This window comes from Mirounga angustirostris, unplaced genomic scaffold (assembly GCF_029215605.1).
Source record: "Mirounga angustirostris isolate CCGP_5_RB_7025 unplaced genomic scaffold, mMirAng1.0.hap1 SCAF_11, whole genome shotgun sequence".
In the NCBI taxonomy this organism is placed as follows: domain Eukaryota; kingdom Metazoa; phylum Chordata; class Mammalia; order Carnivora; family Phocidae; genus Mirounga; species Mirounga angustirostris.
Genome location: NW_026991719.1, coordinates 56,866,055 through 56,883,328, shown reverse-complemented (window position 1 = coordinate 56,883,328; position 17,274 = coordinate 56,866,055). Strand labels below are relative to the sequence as shown.

The following is a 17,274-nucleotide window of genomic DNA, read 5'->3' as shown; positions in this document are numbered from 1 at the left end:
GCTCAGACGGTTAAGCATCTGACTCTTGATTTTGGCTCGGGCCATGATCTTGGGGTCCTGGGATCAAGCCCTGCAAGGGGCTCTGTGCTCAGCAACTCTGCTCCTCCCCTACCCCCCGGCTTGTGCTCTCTCAAATAAATAAATAAAATCTTAAAAAAAAGGACTTCCTCAATCTGATAAAGGGTATCTATGAAAAACCTACAACTAACATCATACTTAATGGTGAAAGACTGAATCCTTTCCCCAAGATCAGGAAAAATAGAATGGTTTCTACTGTCACCACTCCTATTCAACATTATCCTGAAGGTCCAAGCTGATGTAATAGGACAAGTAAGAGAAATAAAAGACATACAGATTAGAAAGGAAGAAATAAATCTGTATTTACAGATGGCATGACTGTTTGTGTAGAAAATCCCAAAGAACCTACAAAATAGTTACTAGACTAATAAAGTCAAAAGACAAAAGTTAATATACAAAAATCAATTGTATTTCTATAAACTAGCAATGAACAACCAGATAAACAATTTGGCAGTTTCTTATAAAGTTAAACATACACTTACCATATGACCTAGCAATTCTACTCCTAGGTATTTACCCAAGTGAAATGTTTACCTATGTTTACACAGAAACCTGTATATAAATGTTTTTATAGCAGCTTTATTCATAATCACCAAAAACTGGAAAAAAGGGGCGCCTGGGTGGCTTAGTTGGTTAAGCATATGCCTTCCGCTAGGTTCATGATCTCAGGGTCCTGGGATGGAGCCCTGCATCGGGCTCTCTGCTCAGTGGGGAGTCTGCTTTTCCCTCTCCCTCTGTGTTCTCTCTCTCTCAAGTAAATAAATAAAATATAAAAAAGATTAAAAAAAAACTGGAAAAAAACTCCAAGATATCCCTTAATAGGTAAATTGATAAACTGTGGGATATCCATACAATGGAATACAACTCAGCAAAAAAAAAAAAAAAAAAAAAGGCAGAAACTACTGATTCATGCAACATTTATAAATGAGTCTCCAATGCATTATGCTAAGTGAAAGAAGTCATGCTATATGTTTCTTTTTTTATATGTTTCTATTTATATGACACTGATGCAAAGGGAAAACAATTATGACAGAATATACATCAGTGTTTGCCAACGGCTAGGGTTGTGGGAGGAGCTGATCACAAACAGGTAGAGAGGAATTAGGGAGGACAATAAAACTATCCTATATCTTGCTTGTGATGGTGGTTCTACAACTGTATGTGTTGTCAAAACTCTCAGAATTGCATACTACAAAAGGTAAATCTTACAGTATGTCAGATATGCCTTAATAAAGTTGAAAAAAATCAATGTCATTTGCCATACTAACAGAGTAAAAACAAACCATAAGATCATCTCAATAGGATTCAGAAAAAACTTTTGAAAAAACCCCAACATCCATTCACGATAAAAACTTTCAGCAAGCTAGGAATAGACAGGAACTTCTTCAAACTGATAAAGGACATAAACTGAAACCTGTAGCAAATATCATATTTGATGGTGAAGGATTGAATGGTATCTCCCCAAGATTGGGAGAAAAGCAAGGATGTCTCTTTTCACCTACTCAATTAAATATTTTACTGGAGGTTCTAGCAAGTGTAGTAAGACAAGATCAAGTTAAAAAAAGGGGCATACAGAGCTAATAAGTAAATAAAATTGTCTCTATTTGCAGATGACATGATTGACTATGTAGCCTCTATAAAAAAGCTGTAAGAGGGGAGCCTTGGTGGCTCAGTCAGTTAAATGTCTGCCTTCGGCTCAGTGTCATGATCCCAGGGCCCTGGGATTGGGCCCCCCATCGGGTTTGGGGTCCTTGCTCAGTGGGGAGCTTGCTTCTCTCACTCCTTCTCCCTCTGCCTGCTGCTCCCCCTGCTGTGCGCTCTGTCAAATAAATAAATAAAATCTTAAAAAAAAATTTAAAAAGGGGGCGCCTGGGTGGCTCAGTCATTGGGCATCTGCCTTCAGCTCAGGTCATGATCCCAGGGTCCTTGGATAGAGCCCCACATTGGGCTCCCTGCTCGGCGGGTGTCTGCTTCTCCCTCTCCCACTCCCCCTGCTTGTGTTCCCGCTCTCACTGCCTCTCTCTCTGTCAAATAAATGGATAAAATCTTCAATTAAAAAAACCCAAAAGAGCTATAAGAACCAATGAATATGTCCAAACAATTGGAAATTGAAAAAAACATTTCCGATATCATAAAAATATGAAATACTTAAGAATATATTTGACAAAAGATGTGCAACACCTGTATACTGAAAACCAAAACACTACTGAGAGAAATTAAAGATTTAAATAAATGGAGAGATGCATGGTGTTCATAAATCAAAAGACTCAATACTGTTAAGATATAAATTCTCCTCAAGTTTATATATAGATTCTATGTAATCCTAATCAAACTCCCAGTAGACTTTTTTATGGAAATTAACAAGCTGATTCTAAAATTTATATGAAAATGCACAGCACCTAGTTTTCCCAAAACAACTTTGAAAGAGAATAACAACTTTGGGGGGCTTATACTACCTGATTTCAGAACTTATTACAAGGCTAGTCTGATGAAACATGTTGGTATTCGTATAAAGATAGGTCAATGGAATAGAATCTAGAAATTGATTTATGGACAATTGATTTTGACAAAGGTGTCATGTCAAAATGAATCATAGACTTAAATGTAAAGCTTAAAACTGTATAAAATAAAAAGCTTTTGCACAGCAAAGGAAATAGTCAACAAAACTAAGAGGCAACCCACAGAATGGGAGAAGATATTTGCAAATGATATTACAGATAAAGGGCTGGTATCCAAGATCTATAAAGAACTTCTCAAACTCAACACCCAAAAAACAAATAATCCAGTCAAGAAATGAGCAGAACACATGAACAGACACCTTTCCAAAGAAGACATACAAATGGCTAACAGACACATGAAAAAATGTTCAACATCATTAGCCATCAGGGAAATACAAATCAAAAGCACAATGAGATACCACCTTACACCAGTTAGAATGGCAAAAATTAACAAGACAGGAAACAAGTGTTGGTGAGGATGTGGAGAAAGGGGAGCCCTCGTACACTGTTGGTGGGAATGCAAGCTGGTACAGCCACTCTGGAAAACGGTATGGACGTTCCTCAAGAAGTTAAAAATAGAGCTACCCTATGACCCAGCAATTGCACTACTAGGTATTTACTCCAAAGATATATAGTGAAAAGAAGGGGCACCTGCACCCCAGTGTTCATAGCAGCAATGTCCACAATAGCCAAACTGTGGAAGGAGCCGAGATGCCCTTCATCAGACGAATGGATAAAGAAGATGTGGTTAATATATACAATGGAATATTACTCAGCCATCAGAAAGGATGAATACCCACCATTTGCATCGACATGGATGGAACTGGAGGGGATTAGGCTAAGTGAAATAAGTCAAGCAGAGAAAGACAATTATATGGTTTCACTCATATGTGGAACATAAGGAATAGTGCGGAGGACCACAGGGGAAGGGAGGGAAAACTGAAGGGGAAGAAATCAGAGAGGGAGACAAACGATGAGAGACTCTGGACTCCGGGAACCAAACTGAGGGTTACAGAAGGAGGTGGGTGGGGGATGGGGTAACCGGGTGATGGGTATTAAGGAGGGCATGAGCAATAGGTGTTATATGCAACTAATGAATCGTTGAACACTAAATCAAAAACTAATGATGGGGGCGCCTGGGTGGCTCAGTCGGTTGAGCGACTGCCTTCGGCTCAGGTCATGATCCTGGAGTCCCGGGATCGAGTCCCGCATCGGGCTCCCTGCTCAGCAGGGAGTCTGCTTCTCCCTCTGCCTCTGTCTCTCTCTCTCTCTCTCTGTCTCTCATGAATAAATAAATAAAATCTTTAAAAAAAAAAAAACTAATGATGTACTGTATGTTGGCTAATTGAACACAATAAAAAAATAAAAATTAAATTAAATTCAAACTTAAAAAAAATTCTAGAAGAAAATTTAGAGGGAAATCTTAGTGACCTTGGGTTTGGCAAATATTTCTTAAACAGGGCATAAAACCCATTAAGCATAAAAGAAAAAATGTCAATAAATTGGATGGCATCAAAATTAAAAAGCCTTGCTCTTCAAAAGACCCTGTTAAAAAGGGGAAAGGCAAGCTACAGACCAGGAGAAATTTATAAAACATAAAAGTCCTTTGTTGGATATATCTAGAATATATAAAGAATTCTAACTGAAAAGTAGTAAAAAAAGATAACCCAATTAAAAAATGGGGAAGGGGGGGTGCCTGGTGGCTCAATTGGTTAAGCATCCACCTTTGGCTCAGGTGGTGATCTAGGGGTCCTGGGATCTAGCCCCTCTCCCTCTCACTCTGCCTCTCTCTCAAATAATAAATAAATAAAATCTTTAAAAAAATGGGGAAGATTTAGGGCGCCTGGGTGGCTCAGTCGTTAAGCATCTGCCTTTGGCTCAGGTCATGATCCCAGAGTCCTGGGATCGAGCCTCATGTCGGGCTCCCTGCTCAGCGGGGAGTCTGCTTCTCCCTCTCTGGTTGTGCTCTGTCTCTCTCTCTCTAAAAAAAAAAAAAACACAAAAACAAAAAGCAAACCAAACAAACAAACAAAAAAATGGGGAAGATTTGAACAGATATTTCACATAACATACGTATGGCAAATAAGCACATGAAAAGATGCTCAACATCATTAGTCATAAGGGAAATGAAAACTAAAATCACAATGAGGTACCACTACCCATTCACTAGAATACCTAAGATTTAAAAGACTGATCATACTCAGTATTCCTAAGAATGTACAGCAACAAGAACACTCATAAATTGCTAGTAGAAAGGTACAACCACCTGGGAAAACAATTTTTGCAGTCGCTTAAAAGTTAAAACATACACCTACCATATGAGAGAGCCAGCCAGTCCACTCCTAGGTTACCTACCCAAAAGAAATAAAAACCTATATCCACACAAAGACTTGTATATATAAATGTTCAGTACAATATTTGTAATAACTAAAAACTGGAAACACCACAAAATGCCCACCAGCAGGTGAATGGATAAATGAATTGTGGGACAGCCATATAACAGGATGCCATTCAGCAATAAAAAGGAAAGACGTATTGAGACACACAACCACAGGGATGAATCTTGATATAATTATGCTGAATGAAAGTCAGAAAAAGAAAACATACTGTATGATTAATTTTTTATACATAGAAAATAAAAACTAATCTATAGTGACAGAAAGCAGATGTAATGGTTGCCTGGAGATTGGGAAGAAGAGGGGTGGGCTGGGGAGGGGAGAAAAGGATTACCAAGGGGTACAAAGTATGTTTTGGTCATGACGGACGTTGACATTGTCTTGATTGTGGTGCTGATTTCATGGGTGCATCTGTGTCATAGCTTATTAAATTGTACACGTTAAATATGTACGGTTTATTGTAGGTCAGTTGTACCTCAGTAAAACTGTTAAAAAAATTAACTGAACTTCAGTGGAGGCAGGGACGGAAAGGGTTCTCTACTCTTGGTCTTTAACATCTGTTCAAAGATATTCAAAGGTATCATTAGGAAATCAGGCTTTCGGGGAGAACTTCAGATTTTGAAGTGTTTAATTCTGAACCAAAAGAAAGCTATTTTCCACGTCTTCCCTATCCCCAGTGTAGATAAGAGAAATGGCAGCGCAAGCTGTCCATACCTTCACTCGAGCTGCAGTGCCTTCCATTCCACGGCTCTGAGTCTCTTTCCGCTTATCTGCGACCTCCTGTTGTTTTTGGAGAGCATCCTTGAGACGCTTGTTGGCAGCTGCTGCCTAAATAAAAATGGCTCACAGTAATGTTGAATTGAAGGTTGACCAAAAAAAAAATGTTTTAATTTCCATTTTACTTTCTTAGTAAAGAAAAATGAAAAAAATTCTATGGGTTTGAGTTCCTATAGGAATCAACTTTTAAGTCTCCGTGCACATAATACTGGAGAACAGCTACTGCTTTAGAGCCTAGGAGAGGTACACATTTCAAAGAAGTACTGTGGACTGAAAGTGTCTGGCAATGTCACTTCTCAATATTACTCTGTATTTTTTTTTGGAAAGAAGAAAGCCCAATTGGAAAAAAAAAAATCCTTATTTGAACAGTACAATTTTCTTCAGATTTTTATCTGCTCACAGTTCATGACATATAAACAGGGATTAAGACTTAGGAATTGCTGGCCAAGATTGGTATCACTGGTTTCTCAGGACACTGGCTCATTTAAGGGATACTACTTTGTCAGCACCTAAGCCTGAAGGTGACCTAGTAGATTGGATTTTCTTACCTCCTCAGTTTTACGTCTGAGCACATTAGACTGTTTCTGGAAGTTTCTTTCAAGTTTGAGCAGTTCATATTGCCTCTTACGGTCCTGAGAAGAAAAAAGTCAGACTTTTAATTGCGATTCAGCTAGCTAACATAAAACCTTATAACATAACTAAAGAGTCTTTCAATGTAACAGTCATTATGGAAAACATTATGGAGGTTCCTCAAAAAATAAAAATAGAACTACCATACAGTCTAGCAATCCCACTACTGGGTATATATTCAAAGGAAATGTAATATGAAATCAGTATCTTGAAGAGGTATCTTCATTCTCATATTCATTGCAGCATTATTCATAGTAACCAAGATATGGAAACAACGTAAGTGTCGACAGATGAATGGATAAAGAAAATGGGGCATATGTATACAATGGAATATTATTCAGCCACAAACAAGAAGGAAATCCTGCCATTTGCAACAACATGGATGAACCTAAAGGTCATCATGGTAACTGAAATAAACCAAACTAAGAAAGACAAATACTGTATGATCTCACTTACATGTGGAATCTAAAGAAGTCAAACTCATAGAACCAGAGAGTAATGGTGGTTACCAGGAACTGGGGGTGGGGAAAATAGGGAAAAGTTGGCCAAAGGTACAAATGAGTAAGTTTTGGGGATCAATATATAATAGTGACTATAGTCAGTAATACTGTATTGTATACTTGAAATCTGCTAAGTGTTAGGGTTAGTGTTCATCTTAAATCTTAAGTGTTCTCACCACACTGAAAAAAACTATGTGAGGTGATGGATGTATTGCCAACAGGAAATGTGACATCTCCAAACTTATTCTTCTCTTTCAAGACTGTTATGCCTATTCTGGATCACTTCCATTTCCATATGAATTTTAGGATCAGCATGTGAATTTCTGCAAATAAGCCAGCTGGAATTTTGATAGAGATTGTACTAAATCTGTAGATCAATCTGGGAAGTAGTCCATCTTTTTTTTGGGGGGGGGGAGAGTATTCCATCTTAAGCATATTAAGTCTTCCCAGCCATGAACATGGGCTATCTTTCCATTTATTTATTTCAATGATGTTTTATAGAATTTAGTGTATAAGTTTTACATTTGTTAAGTTTATTCCTAAGCATTTTATTCTTATTGATGCTATTATAAATGGAATTGTTTTCATTTTCAAATTCGTTTCTAGTGTAAAGAAATACAGCTGACTTTTGTACATTGAACTTATATCCTCCAACCTTGCTGAACTCATGTATTAGTTTTCCTAGTTTTTTAGTAGATTCTCTAGCATTTTATTTTTATTTTTTTAAAGATTTTACTTATTTATTTAACAGAGAGAGAGACAGCGAGAGAGGGTACACAAGCAGGGGGAGTGGGAAAGGGAGAAGCAGGTTTCCTGCCGAGCAGGGAGCCTGATGCGGGGCTCGATCCCAGGACCCTGAGACCATGACCTGAGCCAAAGGCAGTTGCTTAACCGACTGAGCCACCCAGGCGCCCCTCTCTAGCATTTTATACATACACAATCATGTTACCTGCTAATAGAGTTTTGCTTCTTCCTTTCCAATCTGGATGCCTTTTATATATTTTTCTTGCCTAAGTGTCCTGGCTAGAACCTTCAGGACAATGTGGAATAAAAGTGACAAGAGTGGATATTCTTGTCCTGTTCCTGATCTTAGGGGGAAAGTATTCTTTCTTTCCCTATTATGATGTCAGCTGCGGGTTTTTCATAAATGCCCTTTAACAGGTTGAGGAAGTTCCCTTCTACTCCAAGTTTCCTGAGTGTTTTTATTATGAAAGGGTGATGGATTTTGTCAAATGCATTTTCTGTCTGCTGAGATAATCATGTGGTTCTTGTCCTTTATTCTACTGATATGGTGTAATATATCAACTGACTTTCAGATGTTAAGGAAGGCTTACATTTTTTTCAGATGAACCCTACTTGGTCATGGTGTATCATTCTTTTTATATGTTGCTGGATTGAATTTGTTAGTATTATGTTGAAGACTTTCACTTCTAGGGGCGCCTGGGTGGCTCAGTTGGTTAAGCAACTGCCCTCGGCTCAGGTCATGATCCTGGAGTCCCGGGATGGAGTCCCGCATAGGGCTCCCTGCTCAGCAGGGGGTCTGCTTCTCCCTCTGACCCTCCCCCTCTCATGCTCTCTGTCTCCCATTCTCTCTCTCAGATAAATAAATAAAATCTTTAAAAAAAAAAAGACTTTCACTTTTATATTCATAAGAGATATTGGTCTATAGTTTTCTTGGGATGTCTTTGGTTTTGGTATAAAGGAAATATTGGCCTCATCGAATGAGCTGGGAAATGTTTCCCCTGCTTCTGTTTTTTGGAATTGTTTCCGAAAATTTGGTATTATTTCCTCTTTAAATGTCTGATAGAACTCACCAGTGAAGCCATCTGGGCCAGGGCTTTTCTTTCTGGTAAGTTATTCATTCATTCATTCATTCATTCAAGAGAGCGAGCGCACACAAGAGTGCAGGGGGATGGGCAGAGGGAGGGGGAGAGGGAGAGAGAGAATCCTCACACAGACTCCCTGTTGAGCGCGGAGCCCAACTCAGGGCTTGATCCCAGGACCCTGAGATCATGACCTGAGCCGAAATCAAGAGTCAGACGCTTAACCTACTAAGCCACCCAGGCACCCCCTTTCTGAAAAGTTTTAAACTAGTAAATTAATCTCTTGTTATGGGTCTATAAAGATTTTCTATTTCTTCTTGAGTCACTTTCAATAATTTTTATCTTTCCAAAAATTTTCCCATTTCATTTAGGCTATTTAATTTGTTGGCATACAGTTGTTCATAGTATGCCCTTATAATCCTTTCATTCTGAAAACCAGTAGTGACATCCCCTCTTTATTCCTAATTTTAGTAATGAATCTTCTTTTTTTCTTGTTAAGCCTACCTAAAGATTTGTCAGTATTTGTTGATCATTTCCAAGGTCCAATTTTTGGTTTCACTGATTTTCTCTATTATTTTTTCCATTCTCTATTTCATTAATTTCCACTCTAACCTTTAACATTTCTGTCTATCTGCTAGCTTTGGGTTTAGTTTGCTCATTTTTTTTTTTTCAGTGTCTTAAAGTGGAAGTCTAGGTTACTGATTTGAGATCTTTATTCATTTTTAATATAGGCATTAACAACTACAAATTTCTCTCTAACACTGCTTTAGCTGCATCCCACAAATTTTGGTATATTATGTCTTTGTTTTTATTCATCAAAAAATTTCCATGTGATTTCTTCTTTGATCCATTATTTAATTAGGACTATGTTGTGTAATTTCCTCATATTAGTGAATTTCCCAAATTCCTTTCTGTTATTGATTTCTTATTTCATTCCATTGTGGTTGTAAAATATATTTTATATTATTTCATTCCTTTTAAGCTTATTTTTTTCCTTTTAAGCTTACTGAGGCATGTTTTATGGCCTAACATATGGTCTATCCTGGAGAATGTTCTACGTGTACTTGAGAAGACTGTATACCCTGCTGTTGGAGTAGTCTATAGATGTCTATTAGGTCTAGTTAGTTTATAGTATTTTTAAGTCTTTGATGTCCTTGCAGATCTTGTGCCTAGTTGTTCTATCCATTTTTGAAAGTGAGGTATTGAAATGTCTAAATATTATTATTGATTTGTCTATTTCTCCCTTCATTTCTGTCAGTGTTTGCTTCATGTATTTTGAGGCTTTGTTGCTAGGTGCATATATTTTTTAATAATAGTTAGCTTCCTAATGGGTTGACTCTTGTATCATTATAAAATGTTCCTTTCTATTTCTAGTAATATTTTGTGTTTTAAAGTGTATTTTGTCTGTATAGCCACATCAGCTCTTTTATGGTTGGTGTTTGAATGGTAGATCTTTTTCCAACCTTTTGCTTTCAACTTATTTGTATCTTTGAATCCATCATGTGCCTTCTGTAGACAGCATATCTTGTTATAGATCTTGTTTTTTTTTTTTTAATCCAGTCTGACAATTTCTACCTTTTGAATAGATGGTTTAATCTACTCACATTATGTTTATTGATATGTTTGGATTCATCTTTTCAAGTTTACTTTTTTTAAAATGTCGTATCTTTTTTGTTCCTCCATTCTTTCCTTACTGTTTTCTTTTACATTAAGTGAATGAGTATTTTTTAGGGTAGCATAGTGATTCCTTTAATGATTATTTCACCCTATTTCTGAGCTATTTTCTTTTTTAAAAGATTTTATTTATTTGACAGAGAGAGAGCAAGCGCACAAGCAGGGGGAGCGGCAGGCAGAAGGAGAAGCAGGCTTCCCGCTGAGCAGGGAGCCCAACGTGGGGCTCGATCCCAGGACTCTGGGATCATGACCTGAGCTGAAGGCAGACGCTTAATGACTGAGCCACCCAGGCGCCCCTTGAGTTATTTTCTTAATGATTGTCCCCGTACTTATAATAAACATCTTATCAGAATCTACTTCAGATTTATATTAACTTAATTCCAGTGAAATATAGAAACATTATTCCTATACAGCTCTGTTCTCTTCCCTTTTTGTGCTATTATTGTTATGTAAATTATATCTAGATGTAACCACATAATTCATTATTACTATTACTTTATATAATTTGTTCTCTAAATAAGCTGAGATGAAAGAAGAGCAAATATATATTTATAGAATTTGTTCTTATTTACCATTTCTGGTTCTCCTCATTTCTTCCTGTAGATTCATGTTACCACCTGATGCCATTTCTTTACTCAAATACAACTTTGCTCCCAGCCACCTCCTTTGTCAAATATATTACATTTCTATGTTATAGGGTCCATCAATATAATTATATAAACATTATTTTATATAATTGCTTTTTAAATCAGTTAAGAGAAGGGAGAAGAAATACGCAACTATACTCTCTTTTAGAATTACCTACATAATATCTTTACTGGCACTCTTTGTGTTTTCTGTGTGTGTGTGTGTGTGTGTGTGTATGTGTAGATTCAAATTACTGTCTGATATCACTTGCTTTCAGTCTAAAGTTCTTTTAGTATTTCTTGTAAGGTAGGTCTGCTAAAAACAAGATCACTTGGCTTTTGTTTATATGGAAATGTCTTTATTTTTTTAAAGATTTTATTTATTTGAGAGGGAGTGAGAGTGAGAGAGCACAAGCAGGCAGAGGGGCAGATGGAGAGGGAGAAAGAGACTCCCCACTGAGCAGGGAGCCCGAGTTCGATCATGACCTGAGCCAAAGGCAGACGCTTAACTGACTGAGCCACCCAGGTGTCCCTTGTCTTCATTTTTGAAAGAAAGCTTCGTTACCTATACAATTCTTTGTTGATAGTATTTTACTTCAGCACTTTGAGTATGTTGTCCCACTGTCTTCTGGCCTCCATTGTTTTTGATGAGAATTCAGCTGTTAATGGGGCGCCTGGGTGGCTCAGTTGTTAAGCGTCTGCCTTCGGCCCAGGTCATGATCCCAGGGTCCTGGGATCGAGCCCCGCATTGGGCTCCCTGCACCGCGGGAAGCCTGCTTCTCCCTCTCCCGCTCCCCCCGCTTGTGTTCCCTCTCTCGCTGTGTCTCTCTGTCAAATAAATAAAATCTTAAAAAAAAAAAAAAAAATTCAGCTGTTAATTTTATTGGGGTTTGCTTGTATGTGATGAGTCATTTTATTTTGCTGCTTTCAAGTTTTTTTGTCTTTGTCTTTCAACATTTTGACATAATGTGTTTTGGTGTGGATCCCTTTGCATTTATTTTGGAGTTTATTGAACTTCTTCGATGTGTAGATTTTTTTGCAGCAAATTTAGAAAATTTTCAGCCATTATTATCTTTGAATATGTTTACTGTTTCACTTACTGTTCTTGCGGAGCTACCAGTTTCTTAATTGCTCACCACCAAAATTTCCATTATTTTTGACAGCTCCTTTAGGTGTTAACTTCCCCAAACTCTGTCCCCAAATAAAGAGAGCCCCTTAGGGAGGGCTGCATTCCTATGGCTGTTCCAATGGCCTGCCTCTCCCCCCACGACAGAACCTCTGTATCACTGCTCAGGACTGACTGGGGAGTGGGGATAGTAGCCCACTTCTCTGAGTGACTGCTCTGTTCTATGAGTAGGGTGCTGGGCAGGGGCAGTACGCTCTATTTTTCTTGGCTTGCCTCTCCTGACATGGAACCTATATCCTACCATTAGATGGGTTGGGGTAATCAGGCCCCAGCATTCTTGGCCTTTTGTAGCAGGAGTAGAGCTTCTGCCCTACACATAGGGGCTAGGCAGAAGAAAGGATCCCTAGACCATCTTGGTTGCTCTTGCCTGAAGTGGAACTTCAACAACCTGGAGCTATGGGGGATGAAACAGAAGAAACCATGGCCACAGACTGGAAGGTGAGGAGTGAGGGGAGTGCCACGGACCCTTGCTTCTTACTGAGGTTTAGTAGATTTCCTTGAATAGAGTTTCTTTGCTATATGCCCTTCAGAACATATAGAGACTTTCAATGCCTGTTTTTATAAATTTCACTAGTTAGGCTTCTTTTGCCAAGAGTGTTCACAAAGCTCCTCTTGCCACCATTCGAAAAGTACCTCTCCTCATTTCTTGACCCAATGCATCACATTCTGGCCAATTCTAGTATATGTGCTGCCCAAGCAAGCACAACATTCTGGCCAATTCTAAAAATGTCCCCATATCAATGTCCTTTCCAAGAATACTGTTACTACTCTAATTCAGGCCCTTACTATCTTTCTGGATGACATAATATGTTCTTAACTTGTGTTCTGCCCTCCAGTTTCTCAGTACTTCAGTTTGTTAAACACATTACTCTCAGATGTATCTTTTTAAAGCAGTACTTGGCTGATATCACTTTGTTTCTCAAAAACCTTAAAAATCTTTGCACTGCTAACAAAATAAAGTTCAAACTTCTTAGATCTTTAACAATCCAGCTTCATTTTGTCTTTCTGATGGAATCTTCTACCATCCTTCATCCCACCAGGACCATTCATCACTCCTTGAATATGCTTATAAAGTTGTCATCTCTGTGTCTTTGCTCCTGCTGTTCCATCTATCTGGAATGCCTGCACCTGTCTCTATCAAAGTCCTCCCTATTATTCAAGGCCTGTGTCAGCTGTCATGTTTTCACTCTAACTGGAAATATGCTTTTCTTTCTTAATTACCTTGGTGTTTTAGGCCATTTGTAAAGCACAGATCTCTTTATTCCTTCAATTAGAGAAAACCATGCTTATGCCTCACCTTCCCCTTTAGATTAAGACATTCTTCAAGGGCAGAGCTCATATACTACTCATCTTTCTATTTTCCATGGTATCTAGTGGGTAGCACCTGGCACATGGTAGACGTTTAAGAAATACCTGTTAAATTCATGAATGTGTCACATTTTTTGGAGAGAACCAGTTGTTTGAAGAAAAGCTTTAGTGTTAGCCCAAAGAAGGGTTTATTAGGTAGGCCTTTGAAAAATTGTAGTTACTTACTCGTTCTTTTAACTGGATTACTTCTTTGTCTTTTTGTTGTTTCCACTGTCTAAACTTCTCAGCATCCTCTTTCATCTGACGCATTAACTGTACCCGCTGGCTTTTCATCACCTGTAAAAACAAAACCCCGTACAAGTATTAGTCATCTGCACTTACTCTAGGCTGATGTGCAGATGGATAGACTAACTATTAAGAAGAGAGAAAACCCAGAGCTAAGCTGAGAAGGCTGCCAACAGATTTTCTGATTAGGCTTGCAATACCCCTTGCTATGCTTGCACAGGGTTTCCAAGTATAGACTACACAAATGAACATGCTGAAGAAACTTAAAAAAAAATGTACCGACAGCTAAATCCAGCCCTAAATTCTTTGTATATAAATGAAATTTCAAGGAAATATCTACTAAGCCTCAAGGACAAATCCACCTAGCAACCAGTGTATTCTAAAGGTGCCAGTATAAGCGGCCTGTGACTCCACTTTGCAGATGTCAGAAGTCGAACATTCAAAAACTGAAAATATTTTCCAGGTGTCGCCACTTTGCAACTACTCTACAAAATTATTCTACATAATCATGGAAGGTGGTCAGGTATCACCACAAAATATCGAGGTATCTTTCTCCTTTGTTTTCTGAGACTCTAACATTAAGCTCTGAATGCTCAAGCAGGGTTTTGTTATTCAGATTCTAGATGACTACCAGGACAATGTCCTGTAAAAGGGACATTGGGGGAGAGTCACACATTGGAAATGATGGCCCTGCCTCCTACTTTCTCACCTGACAATGCCTCTGTAGTATAATTCTAAATGGAACACCTATGTTTGTAAGTTTTAATGAAATAAACCCAAGGATGAGAGTTTATTACCCGTATCTCCTGGTTCAATTTGGAAACGGTATGCTCTGTGGATTCTTTCAGCTTCAGAAGTTTGGACTGCTCATTCAGTTTCTTCTTCAGATCGGCCATTTGACCCTCTAGGTCCTGGAGACGTTTACGGCGGCGCTCACTCAACCTAAAAACAGATGCTACAGGAGTGAAGACTAGCAGAGTGAAGCCTGACTTCAAAAGACAGAGCATTCGACTCCCAGGTTCACAATCCTGATATATATAAAATAGGTGATCAGTCACATAGCCATCTTTAAATAATGAATAACCACCCAAACAACCAAAACCGTCTCAATTAACGGGAGCTCAATAACAAAGAGTAAAACAACAAATTTTTTGAGTATATAACAACGCAATTGACTCAATACATCACTCCCCACCACTATGTTAAAAGGATGGTTGAGGATATTTCACTTTAGTTTAGCTGTAAAGGAATAATTCTGATGATTATTACACTAGTCTGAGATTATTACTCTCGGTGGGAGGCCTGCTTCTCCCTCTCCCACTCCCCCTGCTCATGTTCTTGCTCTCGCTCTCTCTCTGTCAAATAAATAAATAAAATCTTTAAGAAAAAAAAGAACATGAACTTGAGACTCAACAGAGATAGAGTCACTGAGTAAAAAGAAGGTAGAATAGCCAGTAAGGAAGAGGTCTGAGGAAGAGTAGGATATTCTGGTTATCTGTCTTGGTTTTATGCCCTTTTTTTTTTTTAAGTAGGCTCTATGCCCAGTGTGGGGCCCAAAGTGGGGCTTGAACTCATAACCCCAAGATCAAGACCTGAGCTGAGATCAGGAGTCTGACGTTTAACTGACTGAGCCACCCCAGGCACCCCTGTCTTGATTTTATTCTTAACTGACTAAGGGATGGCTAGACTGGTTTTTCATTTACTAGCCTGGACATTAATTCTACTGACAAGCTAATCTGCCATCAGTGCAGGGACAAAGAAACGGTAGCTGTCTGGTAGGTCTGATAATCTTTCAAAATCCAGCTCAAATGCTAACTTCTCATAGAGACTTTCTTGATCATGCTGGGCTAACCTGCTATCTCCTGACTCTGAACTCTTAAAGCAATTAACCACCTAGGAAATTTATCTAGCTACTAATCACATGCTGTTATGGCTTTCTTTTACTGTCGTTAGGAGGTACTGTTTAAAATCTCAATTAACTTTTCTTTTGTTTAGATCTCCTCTCCACAACTAGGTGTAAATCCTGTGGGGGGCAGGAAATGGCTCTTTTACTTCTCTATTTCCTTTTGTAACTCCTCACACATAGTAGGGACTTGAAAAATAATACTTATTGGATGTATTCTCACTTGGCTTGGTTGACATCCTTCTTTGTTGTCTGGAGTTCAAGAACCAATTCTTCTTTTTCCTTTTGCAGATTGATGACTTCCAATTCTAGATTTTTTATGTTATCCTAGAAATGTTATAGGTCAGAGAGAAAGCATTAAAAGGCACGGGAAGAAAATCACTTAAAATAAAGAAAGTCACTTCAACATTCCACAGCTTAAGGAACTATGTATTCAATTTTACCACTTCAATCGCACACTATAAACATCTGTACTTGATTTAAGGAGATTAAAGTTATGTGGAATCCAAAAGCCTGGGTTTGAACCTTGAGTCCAGCACTTAATATCTAAATATCTTAAAGGAAGTCATTTCATCTCTTTTTAGCCTTAGTTTCTATGCAGAAAAGAGTTAATATAGCCCGAGATTGCTGTTCTTAAAAAAGGGCTGCTTGCAAGATTGGTCCTCGGCTCAGGTGGGTCTTGGTAGGGTTTCCATCATTTTGATAAGAGTGGCTCATTATGCCAAGAAACAGACTCTTAACCAGAGAGAACAAACTGATGGTTACCAGAGGGGAGGTGGGTGGAGGGATAGGTGAAATGGGTTATGGAGATTAAGGAGGGCACTTGTTGTGATGAGCACTGGGTGATGTATGGAATTGTTGAATCACTATATTGTACACCTGAAACTAATATGTATGTTAACTAACTGGAATTAAAACTTAAAAAAAATCCCTGGACTCCTAGACTCCAGGGAGCTTCCCTGATAGACAACATTTCACACATGTTGTCACAACCCATTGCTAGAGGAATTAAATTCATATTGTGTTACTCCACTGGGAGAAGACTCTTAGAAGCTTGCATCTGGTTTCCTTCAGACTTTGCCTTTTCCCTTTGCTGATTCTGTTTTGTATCCTTCCACTGTAATAACTCATAGCTGTGTGACTATATGCTGAGTCCTTTGAGTCATCCTGGCAAATTGTTAAACCTGGGGGTGGTCTTGGGGACCTCGGAGAGTTTCCCTATCTATGTAAACAATTAACAACACCACTTACTTCACAGGGTTGTTGGGAAGATCAAATAAGATAAAAAAGGAATGACATTTTGTAAATAGTAGAGGGCTGCACAAACATCCTTATATTCAGAACTTTCAAACATATATATTCAATACCAAGTGCAGTTCTGCATGCATTTAGGAAATGAATTCCAGAAACTGAATTTTAGTAGTTTCCAAGATTAGAAAAATCCAATAGATTCCTTCCTGTTCTCATAACCAAAAAATTAAAGGAAACTGGCTGAATGAGTGGTTGGTAGCCAAGAAGATTCTGTGCAGGTCTTAGACCAGTACTGAAATGACACAAAGAGTCACGTTAGGTGGGGCTGTATCAGAGAAG

The 17,274-nt window shown here is 38.4% G+C and overlaps 1 protein-coding gene across 3 annotated transcripts in view; it reads right to left on the bottom strand.

The window, feature by feature from the left end:
• KIF4A (kinesin family member 4A) overlaps positions 1-17,274 on the bottom strand; it is a 116,804-nt gene that overhangs the window by 27,257 nt on the left and 72,273 nt on the right. For all 3 annotated transcript variants that reach the window (XM_045879259.3, XM_064574206.1, XM_064574205.1), the window contains 5 exons: positions 15,908-16,011; positions 14,579-14,723; positions 13,722-13,832; positions 6,298-6,381; positions 5,687-5,800 (listed from right to left, as the gene is read on the bottom strand). In XM_045879259.3, the coding sequence (XP_045735215.1) occupies positions 5,687-5,800; positions 6,298-6,381; positions 13,722-13,832; positions 14,579-14,723; positions 15,908-16,011 (558 nt within the window). The remainder of the gene's footprint in view (positions 1-5,686; positions 5,801-6,297; positions 6,382-13,721; positions 13,833-14,578; positions 14,724-15,907; positions 16,012-17,274) is intronic.